The sequence below is a fragment of the Corvus cornix genome, chromosome 8, assembly GCF_000738735.6.
Source record: "Corvus cornix cornix isolate S_Up_H32 chromosome 8, ASM73873v5, whole genome shotgun sequence".
Classification (NCBI taxonomy): domain Eukaryota; kingdom Metazoa; phylum Chordata; class Aves; order Passeriformes; family Corvidae; genus Corvus; species Corvus cornix.
The window spans coordinates 704,089-730,732 of record NC_046338.1 but is presented as its reverse complement, the minus strand read 5'-3'; the positions used below and the strand labels follow the sequence as shown (position 1 = coordinate 730,732).

At 49.6% G+C, this 26,644-nt stretch overlaps 1 protein-coding gene across 4 annotated transcripts in view; it reads right to left on the bottom strand.

The window, feature by feature from the left end:
- Nucleotides 1-2,041: 2,041 nt before the first annotated feature.
- Nucleotides 2,042-26,644, bottom strand: part of NEGR1 (neuronal growth regulator 1) — a 191,288-nt gene continuing 166,685 nt past the window's right edge. For 2 of the 4 annotated variants that reach the window (XM_019291630.3, XM_039556362.1), the window contains exons 7-8: nucleotides 26,481-26,522; nucleotides 2,042-5,295 (exon numbers count right to left, since the gene is read on the bottom strand). In XM_019291630.3, the coding sequence (XP_019147175.1) occupies nucleotides 5,171-5,295; nucleotides 26,481-26,522 (167 nt within the window). In that variant the 3' untranslated portion in view covers nucleotides 2,042-5,170. The remainder of the gene's footprint in view (nucleotides 5,296-26,480; nucleotides 26,523-26,644) is intronic. The other 2 variants (XM_039556365.1, XM_039556364.1) reach the window with 1 other exon arrangement.

Here is a 26,644-nt window from a genome sequence, read left to right as displayed (position 1 = left end):
GAACAGATTTCCCCCTCTGGATACCGACTGGAATATAGATCATCATGCAGGCAGTTTGTTAGCTGGCAGCTGGGAAAGAGGATGGGCATAATGAGTGTTCCAATACTTGGCTGATAAGGGGAATTCCTGTGGCTGGAGCTGCACTCTGCTGTCCCCTCCCTGTCTGTAAATTCGGGCTGCTGCAGAAGTGCCACTCCTGGTGCTCCTGGGCCTCGGTGGCCCTGCTGTCCCTGTGCCAGGGGCGGGGGCACTGGCAGTGAACGTGGGATCACTCTGAGCTGGGCTGGTTTTCACTGCTGTTTTTGGGAGGGCTCAGAGTCCACTGTGGGAGAACCCAGGCCTGCTCTGAGCCAAGGAGAAGGTACCTGTCACACTCCTCCCATCTCCAGGGTGGCTGTTGGAATAAATTCCAGCAAACCCTCGGGGGTAACTCTGGCAGTGGGGAGTTATGGAGCCAGCACTGTGGGACTGATCTGCACCCCTGGGCCCCCTGGGCAGAGACCCCAGGGCCTCTCCCAGCTCATCCCAGCCAAGGGCAGAGCAGCTGGGGTGAGTGGGAACCGCTCCTCCCTCATCCCATAATGCGGATTTTCATCCTGCCGACTGATGGGAATGCTTCATATGCCCTAAAATATGAATGACTGAAAACTAGGCTTATGAGAGGTGGCAAATATGCTGATCTCCACATTTTTAAACAGGAGAGTTTTCTAATAAAAAGGAACCTTGGAGCTCCTCATGAATTAGGCATCAGGCACTGGGAACAAACAGCGCTGAAGGTGCCCCAGTGAAGCCCTTGCTCACACAGAACTCTGGGAGCAGGATTTGCTGAGAATCCCTTCCCCATCAGCCCGAGACCTTTGTGCACTGCCTTGCCCTGGCTGTTTCCAGGTAGATTATGGACTTTCCTGGCTGCAGAATAAATCCCTGCCCTGCCCTCGGAGTGCAGTGAGGGAACACAAGCAAGGACCGACCCCAACCCCAACACAGCCTGGCCATCGTCCCTGCCCCGCCACGTCCCTCCTCAGCAAGGCCAAATTCAAAGGACTTCCTCCTTTCCATGCCAACACTGATTCCTCTGCTCTCAACACTAAGGCTGAATGGAGAATTTTTAATTCCTGTTCTCTAAATTCCCTTTTTCTGTCAACATTTCCTCATTTCAAAGGATCCTGTGTTGCCAGCTGCAGCATGGCAGGAGGGTGTGGGTAGGTGGCTCCACTCCCACAGCCCTGTGGAACTGGGGAACACCCAGACCCCTCACTCTGTCCCAGCTCCAAGGGATGTGGGTGTGCAGGGGGACATGGGAGAGGATGTGGCAGTTCTTGGTGGCACCACAGCACTGCCACCCCACGGCAAAGCCCGCACTGCCCGTGCTGGAGTGTCAGGATAAACTTCATCCTTTCCCTTCTCCTCCTCACACATGGCAGTTCATGCAAGGATTTTTAAATTACTGAAGATTCTTTTTAAAGAAATGCTTTCCCCCCTCATTTTTTTTCTCCAAAGAAACAAACCCCTCCATGGCAGCTGTGAAATATGGATTATTTACCTCCAGACTGGGCACGAGGCGGATCCAGCCTTAGAAGTAAATGCATATTTAGTCTTTAAGGCATATTTATCCATGTAAATACATATTTTGGTATACACATTCTTCAAAACACAGTTCTGTGGACTCAGTGGAGGTTTTGGTAGCAGAACATTTGCCATTGTCTATCTCGAACACTTGCTCAGAAAATGTGCAAAAAAAGCAGCTGTCACTGTGATGGGTTTAACACTCCTGGATCTTAAAAACAGCATCGACTCTAAAAAAAACCTATTGAAAAGCTAAAAAAAGCTGTCTGGCTCCAAAGGATGCTGCCAAGCTACAAACCCTTGAGAAGCTGCATTTGTTCCCAAGTTGTGAGACATCCCTCAGCTGAGTATCAGCACAGTTCCAGGGCCAGCAGTTGTGTGACAGCAGTGTCACCGCTCCGTGTGGGGACACAGCCCTGAGTTACTGCACAAGGAGGACCTTCCAGACTGGGGGGTTCCAACGTGACAACAACCCTGATGGAAATACTCAGCTAAGCCTTTATTTTCATGTGGGAAAGGTGGGAATCAGTAGAGTCAGATTGGCCCGGCAGACATGAACAGGGTGGGTCTGAACTCTGAGGAAGCGCAGAGCAAACCTTCAAACAGCTGCCCAAAGTGCAGCCCACAAATGACAGCGTCGGAACCAGGCGGTCCCTCCCAGCCCCAAACACCCTCCCACCCCACAGTCCCTGGGACGTGGCTGTGGTCACTCTGCTGCCCGTTTTGGGAGCACAGATCCCACCCGGCCTGTCCCACCCCAGCTCAGTGCACGGAGCACGTTCACCAGAGCCAGGTGTCTTCATGTGACCCTCTCTGCCTGCAGCCCCCGTCCTGCCCAAATCCAGGCTGCAGAGCCCAGAGCAGCCCCTGGCGCCGGCAGCCTCTCGCTGCCCCTCACACACACCCAGCCCTGCTGAGCTCCCAGCACACTCCTGCCTCACCAAAACACCCCTGGCACCCAGACATGGCTCCGAATTCTGCTGTTCTTGTGGGTTTGGTTTTTTTCTTTTTGGACTTGACAATAATGATGTCCCCTCAAAGTGAAAATCAAACATGGGACTGGACATCTGTGTCACCCAGTGGCTCTCCCTGGTGCGACTGCAAACATTCAACACTTCACTGTATATTCTTTTTTCGTATTTAATAAAGCTGCTGATCATTCTATTCTGTTGCTGGAAAGATCAGGTTCCGAATATCAGGAATCACTGGAATGCAATATATCACTGGAATGCAGGATTTGATCCAGCCACAGTATAGAACCCTCTCCCAGTTTTACACGTGTGGGTTGGGTCATCCATTTCCTTATTTTTTCGTTCATAAAACCGCACTGACACAAGACTTCCTGCAGCACCACTGTTTCTAGTGAATGGATTCTAAAATAGAGCACTTTAAAGCTGCAATACAAGAGAGATCGGGATATCAGGACTGATAAACTCATTTGAGTTGAGGTTGTACCCTTTCCTTGCAGAATGGGTTTGGTCATGTTATTCCAGGTTTTAAAAAATGCCACATTTCTGAAAACAGCAACTGCTTGGCACACGGCTGTAAATAATAAGAGAAAGAATACAATCTGTCACTGAACACATGCAAAGTGACCCAGGACGTTTTATTGCCATCTTTTGGAGCCAACATCTCTCTGTTCCTGCCCCTTCTCAGCAAGGATAGCAGAGGCACTGCGGGTTCTGGCTGCACACTGGCCTGGGACAGTTCAGATGGAGCCCAGAAAACCCAAGAGTGCTCCTTGCTGGAGAAATGGGATCTCTGTGCTGAGCTTGGGCCTGCTGAGCATTCCCAGCGCTCACCTGGTGCTGCTCACTGCCAAAACCTGCTGTGAGGAGAAAAAATGGGGAACTGGGAAATTTGTGTCACCTACTGGAGCTCAAACACGGAACCTGGGAATGATCACAGTAAGAGTGGTGCTGTCCCACCCCAGGCCAGGCTGGATGGGCTTGGAACAGCCTGGGGTAGTGGAAGGGTCCCTGCCCATGGCAGGGGTGGGGTGGGATGGGATGGGCTTTGAGGTCCCTCCCAACCCAACCCAGTCTGGGACCCTGTGATAATGATTTTGTTATTCCTGCTGTCAATAGTTGTTTGTGAGCAAGTCAGGAGCTCTTGGGGTCACCAGGGGACCTGGTGTCCCAGGGCTGCTGGCCACGGTCACCCCAGTGAGTTACACAGGTGGCAGTTTTCAGTCAGGTGTAAACTGTGAGCAACACTTCACACCAACACTGTCCAGGGGGTTTAAAGAATAAAGTACCATTATTCACTGTTTCTGAGCTTGATCCTTCAGTGTGTGACAGGAGTGTCCTCTCGAGGGCTGCAGCAGCAGGGGGTGGCATGTGAGGGCTGGGAGGTGACAGCCCTGCCCAGGGGAGCAGGTCCCCACCTGTCCTGCCTGTCGAAGTGGCTCTCTTGAGGATGGCCACATGCCCTCAGTAGTTACTGGAGCACCCTCGCTGCCACAAGGATATGTGTAGATACAAAATTCTGCCTGATACCCCAGGGATTTGCAGGTATCTCATGATCCAAAGCATCCTTTATCATTGCTAAATCAGCCAAACCAGTACAAAATTAAGTGCAAGACAAATACCAATTCACATCGGCTTTGCCAGTAATACAAAAGGGACCATCCTGACATTGACAGCCAGGTGGGAATTTGGCTTTAGGGGGACTACGGGAAACGTTCCTACATTCAAAAGATGCCACAAAATAATTTGAGTTCTGTTTTGGAATGGGAAATGTCGTTTTTACAGAGGTCACCTACTTGTCAGTGGTGGTGGAGGGAGGAACAAAAAGGAGTTGGTGCTACCCTTGACCTAAACCCTCCCCCTGGAGGGGGGAGATTCTCCTCGGAGCCCCTAGCACCTTTGTCCTCACCGAGAGATTCCTTATGCTCAAAAGGATGCTTCAGCATTTCCCAAAACGCATTCCAGATTTGTTGGAGAGGAAGAGGAAAGTCGTGTTTCATGAAGGCACAACCATGCTGAATTGGCAGGAAAGAGGGAAGAGAACAAAAGCAGTACTGCGCAATGCAGTTATAGTACAAGGCTCATTCTTGAAACCTGAATATCATGCTAGAAGAAAATCTAGATATGTGTAATATTTTGAAGAAATATTTTGAAGGCAATATTATTTGATTTTTTTTTTTAACTCAAAAAAGAACAAATGTTTCTGTGTAAATGTGGATAGGATGCTAGTTGAGAAGGGAACTGAATGTTTGTATTGCAGCCTTAAAGAAGCACATTTTTACTGCAATATCCTTTTTTTGTAAACTACAGTCTGCGACTCAGCAGACCATGACTGAATGCTTCTGAAAACTTGTCGATTACAAACATGAAATCACAATTAATATCCTCTAAAAGTAATTTCAGAGTTCTCACGTCTTAAAAAAGGACAATGTGTACTGCTCCACAAGGTAATGCAGCTAATCAAAAAAAAAGGAGTCGAATTAAAGTATTTACATAATGAGCAATTCTACAGAAGGCGATCATCCCCATGTAAGCACTGATTATATCCCATGCTGCTTTTAACAAACTCTACCAGATTGGATCCAGTCATCAGCACTTTCAGAGAATCCTTAAAAGCCTTTTATGGGTCTTTACATTTAGTGCAGAATGATGTTCTTCAGGTAGAATATGCTGCTGAGGGAGGACAGCGTCAACACCAGGGACCAGCAGGAGAACAGCACCTCGGCGTCCCCGGTGATCCCGTACTGAGCTGTGCTGGGAGCTGCAAAGACAAGGAGAGGGGGTCAGTGGCAGTTCCCACTCTCAGCCCCCCACATTCGCAGTCTGCAGGAATTGTTCTAAGCTGCCTCTCAGGGCAGCAGCAGAATTCCTCTGAAAAGCAGAGGAAATGCTGCGAGCGCGGCCCGGCCCTGCTGCCACCCCGCCCAGGGAATATCCCTGCTTGCTCCAAGAAGAGGAATTGTTTTTAAGGCAAGCATTCAAAAAGGGGAGTGCTTCGTTTTTAACCAGCTGAATAATTGATCCGTTTTTAAGTTACTGAGCATTAAGATCTGCAGTGCAATCAATGAGAGCGGACTGGATTGAGCTCTCGTGGAAAACAGCTCGTTTTCTGCCTAACTCCAGAAGCCAAAGTTTGACAACTGTGCTCAGCTAAAGACATTAATACTTATTTTGAAGAAATTGTATTTATTTGTTTACCACAAAGTCTTTCTCGAATTCCTGGGTAAATACACACTAAGTGCAAAGAGAGGGGAAATACAAGAAATCAGTGTTGAGAAGCAAGGGAGGAGCTGATCCCTGGGACTGGGCTGGGGCAGGAATGGACCTGGGAGAAGCCTTGTCCTTGAAAGGACAAGGGGAGCAGCCTTAAGGTGGATGAGTGTTGATTTAGGTGGGATATTGGGAAGGAATTGTTCCCTGGGAGGGTGGGCAGGCCCTGGCACAGGGTGCCCAGAGCAGCTGGGGCTGCCCCTGGATCCCTGGCAGTGCCCAAGGCCAGGCTGGACATTGGGGCTGGAGCAGCCTGGGACAGTGGGAGGTGTCCCTGCCATGGCAGGGGCTGGAATGGGTTGGGCTTTAAGGTCCTTTCCAACCCAAACCATTCCATGATTCTATGAAACCCACGGGTTTGGTCCTGGAAAGCCACAGGCAGGAGGAAGGACAAGGAGCTGTTCCCTCACCCTGCACCAAACCCTGTTTGCTTTCACAGGGTGTGGCCTCCCCAGTCCCAAGTTCAGCCCAAATCCTGGAACATGAAGGTCCCTTTTGCTTCTGCACAGAACCCCGGAGCTCCATTTTTAGATTCTGACATTCTATTTGGCACAGAGGATGTGACACAACCCAAAATCCTCAGCTTTCCCCCCATGCAGAAAGGTTCAGGTAATAAAGCCAAAACAAAACAAGATTAAACTTGGTTTTGAAGCTTAGTTTAGCAACTGATGACTGTGACTAACTGCAGGCCAGGGCGCTTCCTCTCCTCTCATTAAAAAAGGACTTTCTGTGCTAAGTCAGGATGACAAATCAACCTTTAATTTATTACAAGGGCTGGGCGAGGAAGCTGAAGCATAACACAGGTGCTATTTCATTTTATGGTATGAAAAGAGTTTCCCCAACTTAAAGATAATTTGAGCTACAGTGGCTATAAAAGCGAGCGGAAAATTATGTAAATCTGATTTCCTGCATATGAACCAGCTCTGTCTTTCCAAGGCTTATTAAATCATACCTGGATTGTTTCTGCACAAAGGCACGAGGGGAGTTAATGGGGGGAGAATGCACTGACTTGGGGAGATAATAGAAAAGAGTTACAGTTCCCAAAGCTGCCTAAGCAGGAGAATTGGATGGGAAAGAAACCTGAAGGAGAAGCATACCTGGAGAAGCTTAATTATCTATTATGATGTCACACTAGGCCTACTGGATGACACACAGCTTCAAATATTGGGCTAGACCCTTAAAAATCTTTACAAATTAATAATCTCCTGCAGACTTCTTTTTCCCCTCAGAATTTTGATTAACTTTTCCTGTGGCTCCCTGAGTTCCTTGCTGGCCAAGCAAAATGCTGTTGCTAGATATTAATAAAATTCCATAGATTTGTGCTGATATGTAAACTTTAAAAAGAAACACACCTTTAAAATTTAAAGACTCTTTGCATGGTCTGCTCAGTCCTTGATCTACTCCGAGTAATTATTTTGGGAAGGACTGAGCACTCCTTGCTTTCCTGAGCATTTGCTGTGCAGGGCCGTGCAAGGTCACTTTGTTCTTGGGCTTGGTAATTTTCAAAGCACTTTTTGATGGTTCTCCATGTCAGACTAAACCCTCAGTTTAGGGAAAACTGAAAAGCTTTAAATGTTTGAGAACAGCATAAACCAGATGCTTTTTTTCCCCCACTGAAATATTACCATGTCATTGTTTCACACACACACACGAGCTCCCAGGCTTAATATTTATGCAGGGAGATAATGGTGGAGGAATGTGTGATTAGGCTTTAAATAAAAGCTGCAATTATTTAAGTCTGTGATTACACCTGCAGCCATCCTGGGCATTTCCATAACCTCCATCCCCACCATCAGACAGAGCACGACATCAGAGCTGAGTTTACAGAGAGTGACAGAGCTTTGGGTGCCCGGAGAGGGGAAGGGGAGCAGAGCTTGAGCTGCACTGACCAGGCTGAGGATTCTCCTCCACAGCAGCTCTGGGTGGCTCTGTGACAGAAACCAGGGTCAGACTGTCTGGGTCCTCCTGTGCTGACCCTTGGGAAGGGGCTGGAGCCCCAGGAGAGGCTGAGGGAGCTGGGAAGGGGCTGGAGCCCCAGGAGAGGCTGAGGGAGCTGGGAAGGGGCTCAGGCTGGAGCAAAGGAGGCTCAGGGGGGACCTTGTGGCTCTGCACAAGTCCCTGACAGGAGGGGGCAGCCGGGGGGGTCGGGCTCTGCTGGCAGGGAACAGGGACAGGAGGAGAGGGAACGGCCTCAGGCTGGGCTGGGGAGGCTCAGAGTGGACATCAGCAGGAATTTCTGCATGGAAAGGGTGGCCAGGCCTTGGCAGGGGCTGCCCAGGGAGGTTTGGAGTGCCCATCCCTGGAGGATTTCAAAGCCATGTGGATGTGGCACTTGGGGACATGGGTCAGGGGTGGCCTTGGCAGTGCTGGGGACAGTCGGACTCTGGTCTGGGAGGGCTTTTCCAACCTGAAGGATTCCATGATTTTATGATCTGGTGCTGCAAATTAACTTCAGAGCCCTGGGAGTGATACCTTGAAGTGCCTTAAAAGAAAGTGAATTTCCATTTAGAAAAAGATTAAAACGAGCTCCATGAACAGCCTGCTGTCTGAAATATCAAATGACCCAGGATTTAGAAGACGCAATGAGTTTAAAATGTCAGCTGCAGCCACGGAGGGGTAATAATTTACTTTCATGCTGCTGGGTAAGTCAAATTCTCCTCAGAGCCAGAGCGGCTGCATCCCTCTGGAAAAGGGAGGAATGGGACACACACGGAGCATCACAGAGGAGCTGGGAAGGGACCCACTGGGGCCTCATGGACTCAGAGTGACTGGGGTTGGAAATTGAGGTTGGAAGGGACTTTAAACATCATCTCAGTGGAAGGAGAAATCCCTGCCAAGGCCGTGGCTGCCGTCGGAGCACGGCCACCACCCAGTGCCAGGCACACCTCGGGTGCCCACGTGCTCTTGTAAGCTCTCCTTTCTTCCCATTTAGAGACTGTTGTACCTAATCCTAATGTTTTACACCAGCCAGCACTTGCGGAAATATTTAAGACACCGTTAGCACAGATAGGATTATATTCAGACATCTCTCCTGGTGCTGAATAGAAAGGAACAAAGTAATATTATATCAGTATCTCTAATTAATACAAGAGATTAGGAGAAGTGCTATGCTGGAACACACAAACCAGCATTTCCCAACACCAAGGGCTGCATCAACCAGAAATAATTATAAGCTTTAATGCTGATGTTGTGTAGACAAAAGCACAGACCCCTTTAGGTTGTCTGAATAAGCAAGACTAATTCTGTTAAATGGATTATGCAGGGAGATGTTAATAAGCATTTCATTTAACTATATTCAGGTTAATAATTTACTAAAGGAAAGCCTTAATAAATTGGATTTTTTGGTGCAACATTTAAAATATACAGAGAAGGAAGGAATAAACTAACTCAAGGTCAAAGCAATAAGGCAAAAAAAAAAGAGGATGAAAAAGGCTGGGCTGTCAAATAACGTTCTTTTAAAAGAAAAGATGGGGAGATAATGGGCCTCAGAAGGCTCAGAGAGGCCTAGGGATAACATCTCTACATTTTGTTACACTTGAAGCTGGTGGAGGATTTATGGATGTGGAGGAGAAGGTCGACAGTCTATAAAAGACTCTCTTAGGGAGCAGCAGTGGTGATGGGGAGAGAATGCCTGGAGAGCTCCACAACCAGCTCCGGAGCCTTTGGCCAGAGGGAAGCTTGGCAGGAGCAGGGAGAAACCTCCCGCTGTGCCTGGAGGCAGGAAGGACTGGGGAAAGCTTGACCTTGGGAGAACAAAACCCTAAAATCTTGTCTGAAAATGAATCATCGAAGACAGGCGGATTTGTTTAGTCTTATGCAAATGCAATCATCCTCAAGGCTGAGTGCCCGAGACAGGAAATGCACTGTGATGGAAAATTCAGGAGTGAAGTTAAATAGATCCGTCTGAAGGAGGAGGCCCTTTTGAAGTGTGTGCCAGATGGAGGCTGTGATTAAACAGAGCTTTGGCCACCATAATAACACTTGGAAATTGCTGGGAATTTCAGTAATGTGGAAATGCCTTTGGACAGTGGCCCTGGGAGCTGAGAGCTGCACGTGGGCACTCAGAAGGTCCTCTCCAGCCTGGTGTTCCTCTGTCCCTGGTGTGGTTTAAAAAGTCCCTCCTGTGCTGGCACTGCTGGGACGCCTCCAGTGCTGGGGTCAGTGCTGGGCCCCTCAGGACAAGAAGGATATGGAGGGACTGGAGCATGTCCAGGGCAGGGAACGGAGCTGGGAAGGGGCTGGAGCCCCAGGAGAGGCTGAGGGAGCTGGGAAGGGGCTGGAGCCCCAGGAGAGGCTGAGGGAGCTGGGAAGGGGCTCAGCCTGGCTGGAAAGGGCTGTCCAGCCCTGGCACAGCTGCCCAGGGCAGGGGGGGAAGCTGTAGGGACAAGGATTCTGGCAGGAACAAGGGAGGAATGTCCTATGGGACTCCCCATCCCACAGCATCACCTACATGAGATATTCCAGCTCAGGGCACAGCAGATTTGGCTCAGTCCATGTCTGGGCAGCCACTCCCTGGGTCCTGGGGCTGCAGTCTGGGGCAGGATCTTGCTTTGGTGTATTTTCTGTCAAGAAGAGCTCAGCACTACTGAGACAAATCTCTCTGAAAATCCTTGAGAAAGGACACAGGGAACATTGCAGAAGTTGTCCAAGAGCTGACTCTGCCCGGTGGATAAGCCAGGGCTGTGGAGGATAAAGCTGGAAAGTGCCAGGTGCTTAACAGAGGGGCTTTATCATCCTCTGAGATGGGAGTGTTGGCAGAAAGATTTCTGCCCCAGAAGAGTGATGGGGTTGATAAGAGAGGGGTGTTATCAGGCCCTGTCCATCAGCACTCACACACAGGGCTGCTGGCAGGGCAGGAACTAGAAAATGAAATGCTGATTTGTCCTTATTTCAAATTTAAATGAATAAAATAGCATTTTCTCAGTCTTAAAATGGAAAAACAGGGACTCAAAGATGATTGCTAGAACTGCAGGAGAAAAAATCAACTGTTTGTTGTGCTGAAATCTGAAAGCCGAGTATTTTAAACACTTGAGCCGTGCCACCAGCAATGTCTTAAAGTGAAATATTACCCCAGTGTGTGTTTGTGTATGCACAGAAAATGAGGCAGAAGCATTTCTTGTTTCAGTCACGAAGACCCCAGTTGGGACATGCCCTGTGTCTAATTCAAACCTGATCTTGATGCTGATTTTGACTGAGGTAAAATATAAAATGTGATACTTACAGGTTGAAAAAAAGAGTCAAGCAATGAACACACGGTAACCATGGCCACCAGCTGTGTAATTCATACTTGTGGGGATCTTTGCCGGGGAATTTGGGTTCCCTGGCTCTGGGAACCCTGGGCCAAGGAGGCAGAAGAAGATATGCGTTTCCCTCCCTGCCCTCCACAGCAGTCGGGGTCACCTTTCCCGTTCCCTGACAAATAACTCATGCTAAGTACTGTAAACAGCAACAGGCTCATTTCAAACTGCTAAAAATACACCCAGCAGTGGAGATTTTAAAGTCAGATCATTTCTGCTTGTGCGGGTGGTGGGGCTGCCAGCCCCACTGTGCAGTGGCTCCAAGCAGAGCTGTTCAAGGAGCGCTGGACAGCCCCGGGCACGGGGGGCAGCAGGGCTGGGACTGAGGCTCTGGGGGCAAAAGGGGGTTAAGGGTCTTAATTCCTGTTCTCAAACAACCCTCTGGAACAAAGCATTTCCCAAGTCAGCAGCTGCTCAAAAGCACTCAGTGGTACCTGAAAATCCCCGCAGTTCCCAGTCCCTCTGTGGGATCTCACTGTGGTTCCTGCTCAGTCATGGAGAAGAAAAGGCTCCAGGGAGAGCTCGGAGCCCCTGGCAGGGCCTGAAGAGGCTCCAGGAGAGCTGCAGAGGGACTGGGGACAAGGCATGGAGGGACAGGACACAGGGAATGGCTTCCCACTGCCAGAGGGCAGGGCTGGATGGGAGATTGGGCAGGAATTGTTCCCTGGGAGGGTGGGCAGGCCCTGGCCCAGGGTGCCCAGAGCAGCTGGGGCTGCCCCTGGATCCCTGGCAGTGCCCAAGGCCAGGCTGGACATTGGGGCTTGGAGCAGCCTGGGACAGTGGGAGGTGTCCCTGCCATGGCAGGGGTGGCACTGGTTGATCTCTATGGTCCCTCCCATCCCCAACCATTCCAGGATCCTGTGAATGGCCCTGCGTATCCCAGAATCAGAGCAATGGTGCTGCTCCAACAGTGCAGGACAAGCTTTGGTGACAGCTCCAAAAACATCCCCCATTTTCAACCCTCTCTCATTGCTCAGGTGTGTCTTCAATGGAATTTCATTTAGACAGAGATAAACCTGATGCTATGAAACAGAAACACCTTCCCTGAAATACTGCAAGGGAAAAGAATCCCTCGAATGCCTTGTTGGGATGAATGAAGTGGGCGCTGAGCACGGAGAGCTCCGAGTTTAACAGGATGAAATAGTACAGCCCTGATGGACTCGGACTCTGCTGCAAGGAATATTTCACAATCCCGAGAAGCATTTGTGAGGAAAATTACTGTGAGGGAACAGAATAAAATTTGGCTTTATATATCATCCTTTATACTCGAGTCGTGTCCCATTTCTTTGTGTGGCTGAGGAGAGCAGTCGTGTTGGAAAAATGAAACATCTCTGAGGAGCTCTGGAGCGATGGATGGGAGCAGCCTTGAGGAATGAGCTGACTTTGAACAGACAGAGGAGATACGAGCCCTAGTCCTGGGATGAACCCGTGCGTAATGGGATCACCACCTCATCCCCTCCAGCACAGGAGATGGCAGAAATCAGCCAAGGAGCAGGGAATTGATGGCTCTAGGCAGCAGGAGCAGACCCTGTCACCCACAGTCCCAAATCATGGCCCCTGGGCCTTCTAGGACTGTCCAAACGCTCCTGGAGCTCCGGCAGCCTGGGAGCTGTGCCCATTCCCTGGGGAGCCTGGGCAGTGCCCGGCGCCCTCCGGGGGAAGCTTTTCCAACCTTACTCAGATGCCTGAGTAAGGTTCAGCCTGTCCCTCCCCCCGTGAGAATCCTCCAGATTTACTGCTCTTGGCACAGTCAGGGCAAAGGAAAGCACGAATCCAGCTTGGGTTTCTGAGTCCAAACCCTGTTGTCTTGTCTGGAAGAAGTGGAATAGCAACAACTGTTGAGGTAGAGGGGAACAGCCACTGGAAGGGATCACTGGAAAGGAACAGGTAAATAATGCATTGTTTCAGGGCACTGTGCAGTCTTCTGCTCACACAACTGCTTTGGGATGGGACGTGTTCAAGGCTGGGACTCGCTCCTCTCCCACATCTGCCCTGATTTTGGGTTCATCTGCAGCAAACAGCAAACCCAACCTTGTTTAGCCTGAAGTTAAATAGAGACCAAGCCTGATGCTGGGTCCTGCCTGGAAGCCCAAAATTAAACAGGAGAATGGCTCAGGATCTTCCACTGGATGTGGCAAACACAGCTTTGGTTAAGGGGACATTGAGAATAAACCATGAAAGTGCCAGAGAAAGCACTGGGAGAAGCAAACCACTCATTCCCATCCCTGTTCCCCCATCCCTGTGTTGCAGGGTGTGGCACAGTTCTCCTCTGTACCCCAGACCAGCAGGTCTGGAAAGGTTCTTGAGGGAAGGAGAACCAGGAAGAGCCGAGGACTGAGGCTCTCCATGGGGGATATTCCCACACCAAGGGATGGGGAAACTTCGGAGTCACCTGCCAGGGTTCCAGGTGGATAAATTCCCCACTCACACGTGGGATGAGCAGCACAACTATGGAGTGAAAACATGGACTGCTGGGAAGCTCAGGTGAGCGTGAAGAGCTCTCGGCTCCTTGTGCAGACAGTTCTGGCAGCCTACAATAACTGCTTCCCTGACAATGTGGCTCTCATTTGTAAGTGTCACATTGGAGACAAGGAAAAGCATTTTAATGTGACAGAAAAATTTGACTTGGGAGCTAATTACTTTAATTTGAGAGAATTTTTGGCTCATCTGCATACTTGACAATTATTTACAACTTACATTGGTAATTAGAGGTTGGGTCTTGTGCTGAAATATTGCAAATGGCTTTGGAGACATTTGCTGATCCTCCTAACTTTGAGAGGAAATGAATTTATTAGTAGTTAATATGTAAAATATTTGTACTTCTGACCTTTTGTTAAACATTCTTCCTATATTTTAAATGATTGGTTGTCAGAGCCATTTTTCTCCAAGTGACGTGTGACATTGTAAATAAGCTCTTGAATTAAGCAGCACATTAAATCTCCGTGTTCAGTGGCAACCTTTGATAGTTCTCATATATCAGGAAGACTTTGTTGGTTCTGCTGTGTTGAGGCAATGTCATACAGGAGCGTGAATGATAATTTTTTCCACTGAACTTTCCAGTTTCTGCACGGTTTCCACATCATTCTTGTGCTCTTGACAAAGGATGTGGAATTAAGCAGGCTGGAACATGATTTCTTGCCTTTTTTTGGTGTATGAGGAAGTAAGTTTTTGGCTGGAAGTGCTGGTAGCCTTTAAGCAAATCTTCCACTGAGGTGGTTGGCAGATGATTTCTAAGATGTGGGGTTTATTCAGCTTTTCTGTTGACTTTCTTAAGCGTTTCTGGAAGGTTCCTCTTGGTCATATTTCTGCATAGTACATGTATTCCTCTCTTTTTATAGGAATATTAAAACCCCCATAATCCGTGGAAATTTATTCCCGAACTGCACCAGTAGCCAAGGAATTAATCATCAATAATGTTTTGATTAGAAGAAGGTGCTGGATGAAGTAAATAACAAAGTCCAACTGTTTGCTAATTCCAGAAGTTACAGTGGCACCTTGAATCACAACAGCCTCAGGCTGGGCCAGGGGAGGCTCAGGGTGGACATCAGCAGGAATTTCTGCATGGAAAGGGTGGCCAGGCCTTGGCAGGGGCTGCCCAGGGAGGTTTGGAGTGCCCATCCCTGGAGGTGCCCAAGGAAGGGCCGGAGGTGGCACTCAGGGCTCTGGGCTGGGGACAAGGGGGGGATCCATCAGGGATTGGATCTGGGGGGCTTTTCCAAGCTCAGTGATCCCGGGATTCTGTGAGCTGTGTCATCCCCCAGGTCTGCCCTGTACACCAGCACTGCTCACTCCTGTCCTTTGTAACGGGGTACGGCTTGAATTGAAGGACACAGGAAAAGTCACCCCCGTAAGGGGATCCAGGCTCGCTGGCACCTGAACCAGCCGCCCTCTCTGCAGCACTACAGCGCCTGATGCGCTCAGCAGCAGCAGAACAAAGCAGGTTACCCTGGCAATTCTCCTTTCCCACAGTCAGCAGGCAGTGGCCACCCTTCCTTCCATGCAGTAAAAAGCGCTGAGCCCGTTCATGAGGGATGATTGCAATTTCCACGGGGCTGTGTATGCAGGGAACAAACATAACTCATCACTGGCTGAGCTATTTGCTCTTCAGATCCAAGAGCGTTTGTCTCCAGCACTTGACGTGACATTAACTATTCATGGAACTCGAGAGTGTTCAAACACTGCCCGAGTAAAATTGTTACAACTTTTCAACTTGATTGAGATCTTCCCCGAGCCAGACTCTGCCGCAGCCAGCACCGGGCTCTCCACACATCGGGAGCAGGGGAGTGTCCAGGTGCGGGGGCTGGGAGCCATGGATGCCCCGCAGAGCCGGGCTCCTCCTCCGGACGGAGCCCCGGGAGCTGCCTCGTCTGGCTCAGACGGGATTTAATGCCTGGACATTGCAGTGAGATGATTTCTCACTCTGAGCACACCGTTTGTCACCTGCAGCTGGGTGCTGGGGCTGCCCGGGGGTGGCTCCAGGGAAGGGATCCATCTCCTGTGTCACTGACCCCGCTGAGGGATCCATCTCCCATCCCTGACCCCGCTGAGGGATCCATCTCCTGTGTCACTGACCCCGCTGAGGGATCCATCTCCCATCCCTGACCCCGCTGAGGGATCCATCTCCTGTGTCACTGACCCCACTGAGGGATCCATCTCCCATCTCTGACCCCACTGAGGGATCCATCTCCCATCCCTGACCCTGCTGAGGGATCCATCTCCCATCCCTGACCCTGCTGAGGGGTCCTGGCTGAGGCTCCTCGTGCCGGCTGCTGCTCTGGCCACTCCTTGCCGCAGGTTTTTATAAAAGCACTGGAGCTGTTTGGTCATTCCCATGTGCTGAACTTCGGGGTGCACCGGCCCCTCCTCCCTGCAGCACCAGGCACAGATTGTTTTCCCTTCCAACACCTTCCTTTTCCTTTTCCATGTGCAAATGCCACCTGCAGCTGTTCTTACTCAGCTGCACAAGTGCCTTTTCCTTGCCTACAGCTACCCACAAGCACAGGATGCCGATTCCAAGAGAAAGTGAGGCTTACAAACTGTGTCTTTGGCCTATTCCAGAAGCCGTGCTTCATTTTAATTGTCTTTGTAACTGTGTAGCTCTTACTCTCCCCTCCATGCCTATGGATCCTCATTCCAATAAATTTAAACAGCACTTAAATGCATGTTATACAACACTGAGGCAAACGTGGATTTCATACACGGATTTCATGGATTTCATACACATCCTCCTCTGTCTGCAACAAGGTCCAATCTCCCAAGGCACAGGGCTCTTGCTCTGCAGGGCCTCAGCTGCTGCTCCAAAGCTGCTGCTCCGGTCCTGGGGGCTACCATTTGTGAGCCCAGGGAACTTAGCAAACACCACGTAAGTCCAACCACAAAACCTACAGAATATGTGTGTATTTAGGTATTTGTCCCTTTTCATGAACGTGCAGATTTTCTTTTTCCTGAAGTACTTTCAGATTTCCCCCTTTTAACCGGGATACTCCGTTAGAACGGGCAGGCCCTGGCACAGGGTGCCCAGAGCAGCTGGGGCTGCCCCTGGATCCCTGGCAGTGCCCAAGGCCAGGCTGGACATTGGGGCTGGGAGCAGCCTGGGACAGTGGGAGGTGTCCCTGCCATGGCAGGGGTGGCACTCGGTGGGATTTAAGGTCCCTTCCAACCCAAACCATTCCATGATTCTGTGGTTCCATTTATCTTTAATCACTGTTCCCTAGGATGAATTATTTGGGATTGCAGCAGGAGCTGATTTGCCATCAGGAGGACTCTGAGCTTTTGCAGCTGCCTGTGGGTGAGAGGGAATGAACCCCCCACTTCCAGAGCCATTTGGGGTTGGATTTCTGCTGGGGGTCCCTTTCCAGAGCCCCTCACCCTTCCTGCCTGCTGCTGCTTCTCCTCTGCAGCTTTTCCTGCTGGTGGAGGATTTTGCATCAGGAGACTTTTCGTGCCCCAGCCTTCCCCACTCGCTTTTCAGCTTCATCCTGAGGATTTTGGAGACATTATGGCTTAGCTTTGCATATGTTATTACACAGAAGAGAGAGAAAAACCCCAATAGCTGATATTTTTCAAAGCTGACTGGGAGGTTCAGCAGGCAGGTTCTGTTAAGAGTCATGCCTTTGAAAATCTCTATCAATTAGTACAGTATTTTGGTGCTTCTGGAAAGCCAAAGATGTATGCCTTAAAACCGACTCTGACAGCCTTGGAGATACGTGCAGAAAGACACATTTTGCCTCAAAACCAATCTTTTTTTTCCCTAGTTTGTACCTTGTATAACCCCTAAGTACTAAAATCCTTCAGGTTTCTCCAAAACCTGATTGGAATTGCACAGTGATAATCTGCATTGAACAGGGTGGGATTTCACCTCTTTTTACAAAAACGCGTTTCCTTCTGCTAGGAGTTGGACTTGGTGCTTGTGGGTCCCTTCCAGCTCAGGACATTGTGTGATTCTGGGAAAATTAAAGACTAAATGGGACTGTGCAACGTGGGAGGGAAGGGCACAGCAGGCTGCAGGTTTGGAATCCTTACTCACAGCAAGGCAGGCATTGCTTATTCCTGCAGTGTCTCTCTAACCAGAGTTCTTTGCTTTGACAATTTCCTGCGGATTATTCAAATGACTCCCTGTTTTCCTATTCGAAAATCCGCACCCCGTTTGTTCCAGCGAACACCCTCTGGAGCTTTCCAAACCCAGTTGTTCTCTGAATTGCCTGGCTTTGGCAGAAAGCTCATTCTGGGTGGTTTTGTGCAGCGGGAGGTTGAGCAGGGAGGCTGAATGGGAGACAATCATTCCAGAGCAATCAGGGACAGAGCAAGGGCGAGTCCTATCACTTCTCTTTTGCACAGAGATGCAGCATTGCCATTGTGGGAGATGATTGAGAGACAGATGCAAAGCTGAGTCATGTACCTCGAAAATGAGGAGGACAAAAGATGCCAAGGTCAATCATTTCACCCCGGTGTTTGCAGTGGCAGGCGCCGCTGAATGTCCCAGTGTCACCCAGCGTCACCTCCATGGCTTGGTTTGATGTGGAGTGGGTGGGTGGGAGGGAGCAGGCTGCCACTCATCCACTGAGTTAATCTTCCGCTGCCTCATGCCAGCAGCTTTTTCTTATGGAAATATCTGACTCAGCAGCTGAAAATGGGAAAATATTTTGCACAACTTCCATCTTAATGAAAAGCGTCTTTAAAATTTTAATCAGATGGCTCCACACTGTTCTGTGGATTCAGAGGCTCAGTTAAAACCTGGACTTCCTGAAAATCCTGAACAGGAACAGGTGCCAGAGCACGAGACCAACTGAAGTGAATTGTGCTTGTTAACCCTGCTGGATCAATGGAGCAGCAAGTGGTAACCGGGCCTGAGCTCCTCATGTGTTTCCTTCCACCTGCACAGCGTGTCCTGAACAGCTGAGGTTTGAGTGGACGCTCTCTGCTCAGAGGTGCAAACCTCTGCTTCTGCCACCCCCCTCTGAAGCAGCTCCCTTCTCTCTGTTGATGCTCAGGTGCCCGTGCAGCCAGGCCCGGCGGGCAGCGATGGTCGGGCAGCAGCAGGACCCCGCGCAGTGCCCGAGTGTGGGACACCGAGTGTGGAACACCGAGTGTGGAACACCGAGTGTGGGACACTGAGTGTGGGACACCGAGTGTGGGACACCGAGTGTGAAACACCGAGTGTGGGACACTGAGTGTGGGACACCGAGTGTGGAACACCGAGTGTGGAACACCGAGTGTGGGACACTGAGTGTGGGACACCGAGTGTGGGACACCGAGTGTGAAACACCGAGTGTGGGACACTGAGTGTGGAACACCGAGTGTGAAACACCGAGTGTGAAACACCGAGTGTGGAACACCGAGTGTGGGACACTGAGTGTGGGACACCGAGTGTGAAACACCGAGTGTGGGACACCGAGTGTGGGACACCGAGTGTGAAACACCGAGTGTGGGACACCGAGTGTGGGACACCGAGTGTGAAACACCGAGTGTGGGACACCGAGTGTGGGACACCGAGTGTGAAACACCGAGTGTGGGACACCGAGTGTGGAACACCGAGTGTGGAACACCGAGTGTGGGACACTGAATGTGGGACACCGAGTGTGGGACACCGAGTGTGAAACACCGAGTGTGGGACACTGAGTGTGGGACACCGAGTGTGGGACACCGAGTGTGAAACACCGAGTGTGGAACACCGAGTGTGGGACACTGAGTGTGGGACACCGAGTGTGAAACACTGAGTGTGAAACACCGAGTGTGAAACACTGAGTGTGAAACACCGAGTGTGGAACACCGAGTGTGGGACACTGAGTGTGGAACACCGAGTGTGAAACACCGAGTGTGGGACACCGAGTGTGGGACACTGAGTGTGGAACACCGAGTGCAGGGCCTGGGCCGAGCTCTGCCTCAGCTCTCTGCACACCACCCCTGTTTGGTTCCTCACTCCCAGCTCCTCCAGCCACTGGCCTCAGTCTGCTCACACTCCAGACCTGTCTGAGTCTCCTCAGGGACTCCTGCACCGCCCTCGTTGGGGCGTTTGCGCCGTCACAAGCAGCTCCTGTTCCGACGGAGCTCTGTCTCAAACAGCTGCAGAGTCCTGCACAAACCCAGCTAAAACCAAGGCAGGGCTGCTCCAGAGAGCAATGACACCCAGTGACAAAGGAATATTTACTTAATTGTTCAGAGCTGCTGCTCAAACCTCTTACAACCCCGCTCTTGGAAGGACGCGGGCCTGGCTTGACCATCACGTTTTTACCCACAAATTTTGGTGCTGTTTTCTTTAACCCAGAGAGATTCCTGGAAAAACCGACATTCAGCCTTTCATGGGTTGCCTGGTGACATGTTAAGAGCTCATCTGGAAAGCTTAAAGAAGGACCAAAACCAGCTTGAAAATCACCTCAGTAGACTGGGCCTTGCACCTGTTTGTAGTGAGGGAAAGGAAAAGATGCAGCGATGCAGCTTTTAAACATCAGGTTCAGAGCACGGACATGGCTGATCCTGTGTCATCCTGGGATGTTGTTTTCCATCCCTGGCTGGAAATGTTGTTGGCAACTCCATCAAAATGTCCATGTTGCACAGATACTCTAAATGCAGCTGGCATGGAACTGAAATTTCCATTTGGTGCGAAATTCAGACGGGGAAAAGACAAAAAAAGAAGAAGTGTTGCCTGGAATGAGATGGGGAGCCTGGAAGGAAGCCAATATATTTTTTTCCACTCAAAACTCAACAGGCCTTTATTTGAATTTCTTTAAAACTGACATATTCATGGAGTTTTCAAACAGGCTTTTTCTGACAAGCCCCCTAATCCCCAAGCCTTCCCTCTATCAACAACCCAAGTTTGTCAGATCCTTCCCTGCCAGCTGTAGCTGTAGGTTTCTCCATATTCCACGCAGAGTTGGGCCCTCCCTGAAGTTATGGATACACAGCTCTATATACATTTTAAATCTCTGCACATGGCCACCCGTCTCATCGAGATGGATATATGCATATTTATTCCTGTACAATTCCTGTAGCCAGCCAGTTCTGGCTGATCAAACCTTCACTTAAAACATATCCTTCTGTGATAAATAAAAACACGGACTGCTCTCTTCCTGCTGGTGAATCACATTCTGGAGTCTCCTGCTTGTCTTCTCTCAGTCAGAGCTGGGACTTGTCTCAATCTCGTGGAAGGTGTAAATAGGTTGGATAAAGAACAAGGGAGCAGCTGGAGCTGGGCCAGGGCAGGCTCAGGCTGGAGATCAGGAAAGGTTCTTCCCCAGAGGGTGCTGGGCACTGCCCAGGCTCCCCAGGGAATGGGCACGGCCCCGAGGCTGCCGGAGCTCCAGGAGCGTTTGGACAGCGCTGCCAGGGATGCCCAGAGTAGGTGGGAGTGTTGAGGGGTCTGTGAAGGAACAGGAGCTGGAATGGATGATCCTGTGGGTCCCTTTCAACTCAAGATATTCCATGACTCTATGAATAGCTGTGTTTTAAACCCCTTTAACTGTGGGAAGTTCGAGCTGTACTGGGAAGATCCCTCCCCATGTTCCCAAGGTTTCCATGCTGGAGTTCCTACCCACAACACACTCACACCTGACAAATGCTGATCCCATCCACAAAAACCGAAAATTAATATGGATGCTGATAAACCCCCAGCACCAAGGACACTGATCCCTTGAGGCTGAGCACTTCCATCCAGGGTGAGCATCCCTCAGAGACAGGGAGGAACCTGGGGCTGCCCAGGGAGCCTGGGAGCCGTGGCTCATCCCGGAATAGGAAACGCGCGAGTGGGAGAAAGCAACAACAGGAGGTTGAGCGTCTCTGCACCTTCCACATCCTCCACCCTTCTCACAGCCTCCAGAAGCCATTTCACACCTGGCCCTGCTCTGCTTTCCTGGCAGCTCTCAGAAGCACTCCTTGGTTAAAATGTGAAATTCCAGCCAAGTGATCAATGTGTGATATTGTAAAGTATTCAGGATTCTCAGAGCAGCTTCTTCTCCTAAGTGGGCTTCTCATATTCGTGGGAAAACTTATTAATATTGAAATCCCCACTGACAGAAGGCTTGTAGGCAATACAGCATCAGGAAAAAAACATTCTTTTTATTTTACATGCCAGCTTAGAGAGTGGGAACCAATGGACTAAAAACGACCTAGTTCTAGTCCTATTTTTCAGCTGACAGAAAGCAGCTCTTTTGATATTAAATAATGCATCTCTTCAGCAAGCAGCGAATAATATGATTTAGTGTGTTCAAACATTCTGCTGGAATGATGATGCAGGCTCTGAACACGCTGAATGTCACTGAGCACACCCTGAGACACTCGTTCAGCTTAAACAGAAATGTTTACCTAATTCCACACATTCACTCGGAGGATGTGCCTTCACCGGATGATTTACAAACACAGAGTTCACCTGTTTGTAGCAGCAGGTGACTGCAGCACGGAAAGGCAGCTATTTCCCACGGGATATAATTCCCAGTGTTCCCGGGCTGGTGTCGCTCAGCCGCGGGTTCCCACAGAAACATGGAATTAACGGTGCAGGTGCACGGAGCTGGCTGAATACAGAAACCAGCTTCTCCTGGCACGGGGAGCCACGCTGGAATTTCACACCTGCCTGGGTTCTGAAATGCAGCAGCAATGCACACGATGTGCTCTGAACATAAAGCTTTCAGCCGACTAACAAGGAGGTTTAATATATTGGTATTTTCTCTTTAGAGATACTCGCCTGTTTGAGGCCAAACTACTCACAGCAAGGCTTGGTAACCCTCTATCTGTTTGATATCTGTTAGCTGGGGCTAAGAACCTCTGGTGATCTGGGACTGAGTGCTGGAGGGGGATTCACCATCAGCTGATGGAGATGGGACACTCTGCCTTCCTTCCCAGGTGGGTTGTTTGGGAGGCACCAAAGTGGCCGCCAAGCATTAAAAGCCCTTAGAACAAACACACATCTGCTCCTAACAGGATTTAGAAGTTAAATTTGCAATGATCCAGGGCCTGTTAACCCGAAATCTGGATCACCTTTTCATGCTCGTTTAGTGTTTTGGAAGGAATTCCACAGACAGGGAAAAGGAAGAACAGTGGGGTGTTGGCTGATGAAGCACAACTGGCTCTGTCTTTTGACCCAGGGCTCTTCCCTGCTCCAGAGTTTGCTGCGCCAATGTCTCCCTCTCACACGCAGAGCCCTCCAGCTGCAGGAACGTGGTGCTTTCCTCACGAACAGACAGAACTAATGGCCAGAAAGAGCACTGGAAATGCCGAATTCAGAGTCCAGCCCTGCAGATTCTCCTTACACAAATTCACTGATTGATTTAAATGGGATTTGCAACTGCATAAGAGGAGAAAAACTGGAGGGGTTGGCAGGTTTCCCATGAAACAAACAGAGCCTGCTTGAAATGAGGTATTATTTGGTATTGTGGCACATTAAATGTGTTAGATGTGCAGAAAGGCAGAGCAGGGAGAAGCAACTGAAGTTCAAGGAGTTGTCCAACCTGCCCAAGTGCTCATTTAAACATACGCTTTTGTTCCTGAGAAAATTAAATAACTTAAGGTCCTTCTCTCTCCAGCTCCAATTTTTATAAAAGTGTTTCATAAGATGTGAAATCATTAATTAAAGAAGATTCCTCAATTATTCTCTCTGACCTGTCACAGTTACTTGTTTAGTCAGCATTAAGAATTCAGCAACATCTTCAAAGGCTTTTCAAGACACCACCTGTGAACTAATTATGCTGAAGGAGGAAAGATTTGTAAGGAGCTCCGGCTCCTGGCGCTGGCTGACAAAACAGATACCAACGGTGGCCCCAATTTTGTAACTTTTGCAGCTAATTCCACATGCTTGAAGCACTGTCACTTCAAATGAGGAAAGTAAATCCCCAAATGTACCGAAAAGGGCTCCAGTAGAGAAATGCACAAATGTGTCACCAGGGCTCTCAAACACGGCGTTGCTTTGCACGCATTAAAAATGTCTGAAATGCTTTGTACCCTGTTGTTGGGAACTGGGGGGGGATCCTGAAAGTTCTCCAGGATTGCTACAGATTCCTCACTTTCTACAAAGAGCAACTTCTGAGTTTGATCTTTAAGGAGGGTCCTGGGAAACTCAAGCAGTAATGATGGAACATCAAACATCCTGTCAGTCGTTTCCCATCCTTTCTGGGAGAGCCTTGGCCTCCAACTCTCCCTCACCCTCCTGCGGTCAGAGACTGACTCGCTTTGGGGTGTTTTCACAACCTCTGGCTCAGTACTGAAACCCTACAAAGGCTCTGTGTCCTTCTCCAGGGAAAACATCCCCTGAAGCTGCACTGAAGTGGTAAAGGATGGTGGTAATTAGCTAATTAGCTGCAGAGCCTTGATTGAGCAGGAAGGAGGCTGATGCTCTGTCTTCTGGCTGATGTGAGACACGAGGATAAAATGAGTTCCTACAGATTATCCATGTTTTGTATTCCTGCATGAGGGAAGCGGGGCAGCCAGACAGACCCAAAGGACTCTGTGGCCAAAACCTCCTGGGAGGACCTTAAACAAAGCCAGAAATGTCCGTGCTCATGGCAGGGGGTGGAACAAGATGATTTTAAGGTGCCTTCCAGCCCAAACCATTCTGTGATTTATGATAAATCTAATTTTCCTGTCACAAGCAGCTATGGACGAATAACCCAGGCTTTCTGCCACCACTTCCCACCCCAACCTGCTGCCTTCCCTGCTGATGCTGCAGCACATGAGGGACTCAGTTCCTGAAACTCTGGGAAGATTTTCATTGCCTCTGCAGCTGAATAACTTGGTAACAATAGCGCTGGCACTATCCAGCTATTTACCAGGCTAAAATTAGCCAAGTAGAGGGACTATCACAGTGTTATTTAATTATGGAAGGCAAACAGAACAGTTCAATGCAATGTCACTGCTGGTACCAGGGCTCATTTCCAGGAGAAAAGACTCAATACTAAATTTTCAACCATTTTGAGAACTGTCTTTAAACCCTCCTCCCCCTTTCTGTTGTCTTTCAGCAGAACAGATGTTGGTTTTCAACTGCAAACTGAGCTCAGAGTACTTTCCTTGGTGATTTAAAGCTGGATTTGCTCATGTAGTTTCATATCTACTGCAATTTTAATGATTCCTAAATTTTTCCTCTGTTGCGTTCAGAGGTTTTCATATTCTCAATTTCATGTTTGGAAAAAGCCCTCTCTATTTAGCACCGTGCTTTCAGAATTAAGAGAGGGATCATTATTAAAGGGCTCTATGCCTTTCCATTCCCCCATCTCCATCCTGCTCCCAAAAATACATGTAATTTTGCTCATTTGGTGCACATTTATGCAGACAAGAATTCAAACACATCTCAACGCTGTGCTACTTGAACAGCAGTTTTTGCAAGTGAGGAATGACTGTGCCTCTGTTGGAGCTCTCACTGATGGAGATTAAACCCAGAAATGTTACTGGAGTCCATTCCAGCTGCAACCACCCAGCATTATCTCTCCTTCCCTGAACAGAGCTTGGAACAGCATCAGGCTGAGGGCACTTTTTCAGGAGTTACAAACCCCAGAGTTAAACAACACACAGAGTGAGGGTCTCCTATCACCACTTTGCACAACCGACACAGCGGTGACTCTTTCCTTCCTCTCAGCTTCTGTTAACTCAAAAATAATTCCCCAGCTTATTTTCAACTCCTTGGTAGTCCAAGGCAACTGTGGAAAATCCCAAGGATAGGGACTTTCATTGCAAGCACTATCAGCTGTTTGCAGTCCAGCCCCCCCATGTGCAGGTTTGGATGGAGGCTGCTCCTGTAGACATCACTCAGAGGGTTTGCTGTGGCTCTGGCACAGCACAGTCTCTGCCCTAAGGAGATGGAGAGCTTTGGGAAGCTCCCTGGGGCCCGGGGAAGGCAGGGAGGCAGCACCTCTGCCCCCCGAGTGACACCGGAGCTTGGCCTCCCTAAGCTCTTTAATTAAAGCACTGAAGATTTAAACCTTGCTACTCCTGTAAGTCTGAGGGTGGTGGAACCACCTGTGCCTGGTTTTCCTTCTGCAACCCTTGGTTTAATCTGCACTTTTGTCTGCCTCACTTGGTTTAATCACCCCACTTTCTGTGGCTTTCTGGCACAGTCCTTCCAATCTTTTTATCTGAGTTAGGAAATAAAAGTACACATCTGGTGTAGGTTTTGCCAGAGAAAAACTCTGCTTGTTTTTGTCTCACAGGTGGGATATTGGGAAGGAATTGTTCCCTGGGAGGGTGGGCAGGCCCTGGCACAGGGTGCCCAGAGCAGCTGTGGCTGCCCCTGGATCCCTGGAAGTGTCCAAGCCCAGGTTGGAGCAGCCTGGGACAGTGGGAGGTGTCCCTGCCCTTGGCAGGGGTGGCACCGGATGAACTTTGAGGTCCCTCCTAATCCAAACCATTCCATGTTTCTATGACCAGCTCCACTGAGGGTGTCCTGCTGGGGAGAAGCAGCAGGAAATCCCCAAGAAAATGGGGATGTACCACAAACATTCAGGACCTGTTAACACCTGCCAGGCACAAGGAGAGGCGCTCAGCTCCCACAAACACCTCACAACAGCTCCTGGCTCCATCCCACAATCAGTCAGTGATGAGACAGCGAGAAATCTGTAAATCCTCAAACCAACATCCACATTTGCAACAACATCAGCAAAGACTCAAAGGGTGAGGTGATTCCAGAGCAGGGACTTGCCCACGCAGAGCAGTGCCCTGCGCACCCCCACCGGGACAGCCGAGAGAGACCCATGGCAGGGACAGGGATGTGGGAGAGGCTGCTCAAAACAGGGAGAAAGAGGACAAGACACAAAGCCTGGAGGGAAGACACACCAATGGAAGCACAAAGACGGAGGAGACAGTCCAGCACTACCACAACACAGCTGCCTGGGTCAGCCCCGGGCACCGATGGCAATGAGGCCCTGCAGGCACCGAGCCTCCTGCGGGGATGCGTGGGGATACTGACCTGGGCTTGAGACACGACTAGAGGTAGTAGGCTCAATAATTTCTACAAAAAGGGAAAAGGAAAAAAAAAAAGAGAACATTTGGGAGTTAATCACACATGGAAGACAAGTACAGAATGAGACAGCAAACAGTCATGCAAGAGACAGCACAGTTTTATCTCAGGTG